This window comes from Engraulis encrasicolus, chromosome 19 (genome assembly GCF_034702125.1).
Source record: "Engraulis encrasicolus isolate BLACKSEA-1 chromosome 19, IST_EnEncr_1.0, whole genome shotgun sequence".
Taxonomy (NCBI): Eukaryota; Metazoa; Chordata; class Actinopteri; order Clupeiformes; family Engraulidae; genus Engraulis; species Engraulis encrasicolus.
Genome location: NC_085875.1, coordinates 9899366 through 9901865, shown reverse-complemented (window position 1 = coordinate 9901865; position 2500 = coordinate 9899366). Strand labels below are relative to the sequence as shown.

Genomic DNA, 2500 nt, shown 5'->3' with positions numbered 1-2500 from the left:
TGTGTGAGATTTGAATGAAATCCTATAGAGCAGTGGTTCTTAACCTTTTTTTTGTTAATGCACCCCCTTACCTGTGCCAAAGACAAGCCGCGCACCCTCACCCCAAACTTTTACACTTGTGTAAGTAATAAATAATGATTTTAAGTGATTAATTGAAATGATTCTTGCTTAAGACACTAAACAATATCCTAATGCCTTTACATGGGAACCAAAAAACATGCATTAGTTTGGTTTTGATTTGGACTAATTATAATGTTCATAAGCTAAGTTTTGGTCACAACCTCAACACAAACTAAATTCCGTGCACCCCCTGAAATCTCTGGCGCACCCCCAGGGGGTGCCCGCACCCCAGGTTAAGAACCACTGCTATAGAGAGTATCATGATCTGCTTCAGTAGTCACAGTACATGTTGACAAGGATGTTTCTTTAGGTGAAATTCAGCTTCCTACTGTTGATGGCATTCAGACAGCCCCAAGCCGTGCCACTCCCACTATTGTGCTTGACTTTAAGCATGGTGCAGTTTTCTTTGTACAAATCGCGTTTTACCACCACACATGCTTGACACCATCTAAAGCAAAATTGGTTTGTCTTGGTGTCGTTGTGTTTCAGATCCTCATAGCCACCATCACCTACCTGCTGCCCACAACAGAGAACTCACCACACGAACCAGACAAGAGGGTAACACACACACACACACACACACACACACACACACACACACACACACACACACACACACACACACACACACACACACACACACACACACACACACACACACACACTGTTTTCCTACAGGTACTGACTGACTCTGATTTTGGACAAATACACTAAAATAATTACAGACATCCATTCCTCTATGAATGAGACATTAGACAATGTCAATGTTAATCTCAATGTTACTTCTTTTTCCTTCTTAAGTCAAAGTGCTCTTACAATGTTCTTCTCACACCTCTCTCACTTGTGTGTGTGTGTGCTTCTCTCTGTGTGTGTGTGTGTGTGTGTGTGTGTGTGTGTGTGTGTGTGTGTGTGTGTGTGTGTGTGCCTGCCTGCCTGCCTGCCTGCCTGCGTGCGTGCGTGCTTGTGCATATGTGTGTGTGTGTGTGTGTGTGTGTGTGTGTGTGTGTGTGTGTGTGCGTGCGTGCGTGCGCGTGCGTGCGCGCGCGTGCGTGTGTGTGCGTGTGTGTGTGTGTGTGTGTGTGTTTCCATCCATGTGTGTGCAGTTGGTGGTGGCTCTGCTGCTGTGTCTGCTGGACTGGGTGATGGCTCTGCCCCCCAAGACCCTGCTGCAGCCCATCCAGACCCTCACGCCCGACAAGGACCGCACAGACAAGTCCGTACTCAGCTGCATATACAAGGTAACACACACACACACACACACACACACACACACACACACACACACACACACACACACACACACACACACACACACACGACAAGGACCGCACAGACAAGTCCGTACTCAGCTGCATATACAAGGTAACACACACACACACACACACACACACACACGACAAGGACCGCACAGACAAGTCCGTACTCAGCTGCATATACAAGGTAACACACACACACACACACACACACACACACACACACACACACACACACACACACACCATCATCATCATCATCATCATCATCGGCGGCGGCGATCACTCGAAACGAGTATGATTGTCCTCCTGACGTTGGGTCTGGTCATTTGTGGGTCGTCAGATGACGGTTGAGGCCAATCCTTGATCCACAGTCTCTATTGCAGTGGGGGCATATGTAGATTGTTGTCCTGGAGATAGTTGTTTGGATGTGAGGATTCATTTTGGCAGTGGTTCTCTCCTTCCTCAATTGCCTTTTTGTTTCTGCAGCATGGTGGAGGTCCTCTTCTAGTTGTGCTGTACCCTCATGAACCAACCTTCTCCACTCATCTCTTTGGAGGGCCGCCTCCTCCCAGTTATTGACATTGAAGCTACAATTTCTGAGATGTACTTTTATCATGTCTTTGTACCGCTTCTTCTGCCCTCCTTGGGTACGCTTTCCTTCCTTTAGTTGGCCATACAAAATTAGTTTTGGAAGGCGGTTGTCTGACATGCGTATCACATGACCTGTCCATCGTAGCTGGTGCTTAGCAATAGTTGAGGTGATGCTTGGGATGTTGGCTTCTTGTAGGACACTGATATTGGTGCGTCTATCTTCCCAGCTGATCCTAAGGATCTTACGTAGGCACACACACACACACACACACACACACACACACACACACACACACACACACACACACGACAAGGACCGCACAGACAAGTCCGTACTCAGCTGCATATACAAGGTCTCACACACACACACACACACACACACACACACACACACACACACACACACACACACACACACACACACACACACATACATACACACACACACACACACAAACACACGACAAGGACAGCACAGACAAGTCCATACTCAGCTGCATATACAAGGTAACACACACACACACACACACACA

At 47.4% G+C, this 2500-nt stretch overlaps 1 protein-coding gene across 1 annotated transcript in view; it reads left to right on the top strand.

Annotated features, from left to right (window-relative positions):
- Nucleotides 1-2500, top strand: part of ralgapa1 (Ral GTPase activating protein catalytic subunit alpha 1) — a 171500-nt gene that overhangs the window by 91421 nt on the left and 77579 nt on the right. Inside the window, exons 31-32 of the mRNA XM_063183617.1 lie at nt 610-678; nt 1224-1358. Of these exons, the coding sequence (XP_063039687.1) occupies nt 610-678; nt 1224-1358 (204 nt within the window). The remainder of the gene's footprint in view (nt 1-609; nt 679-1223; nt 1359-2500) is intronic.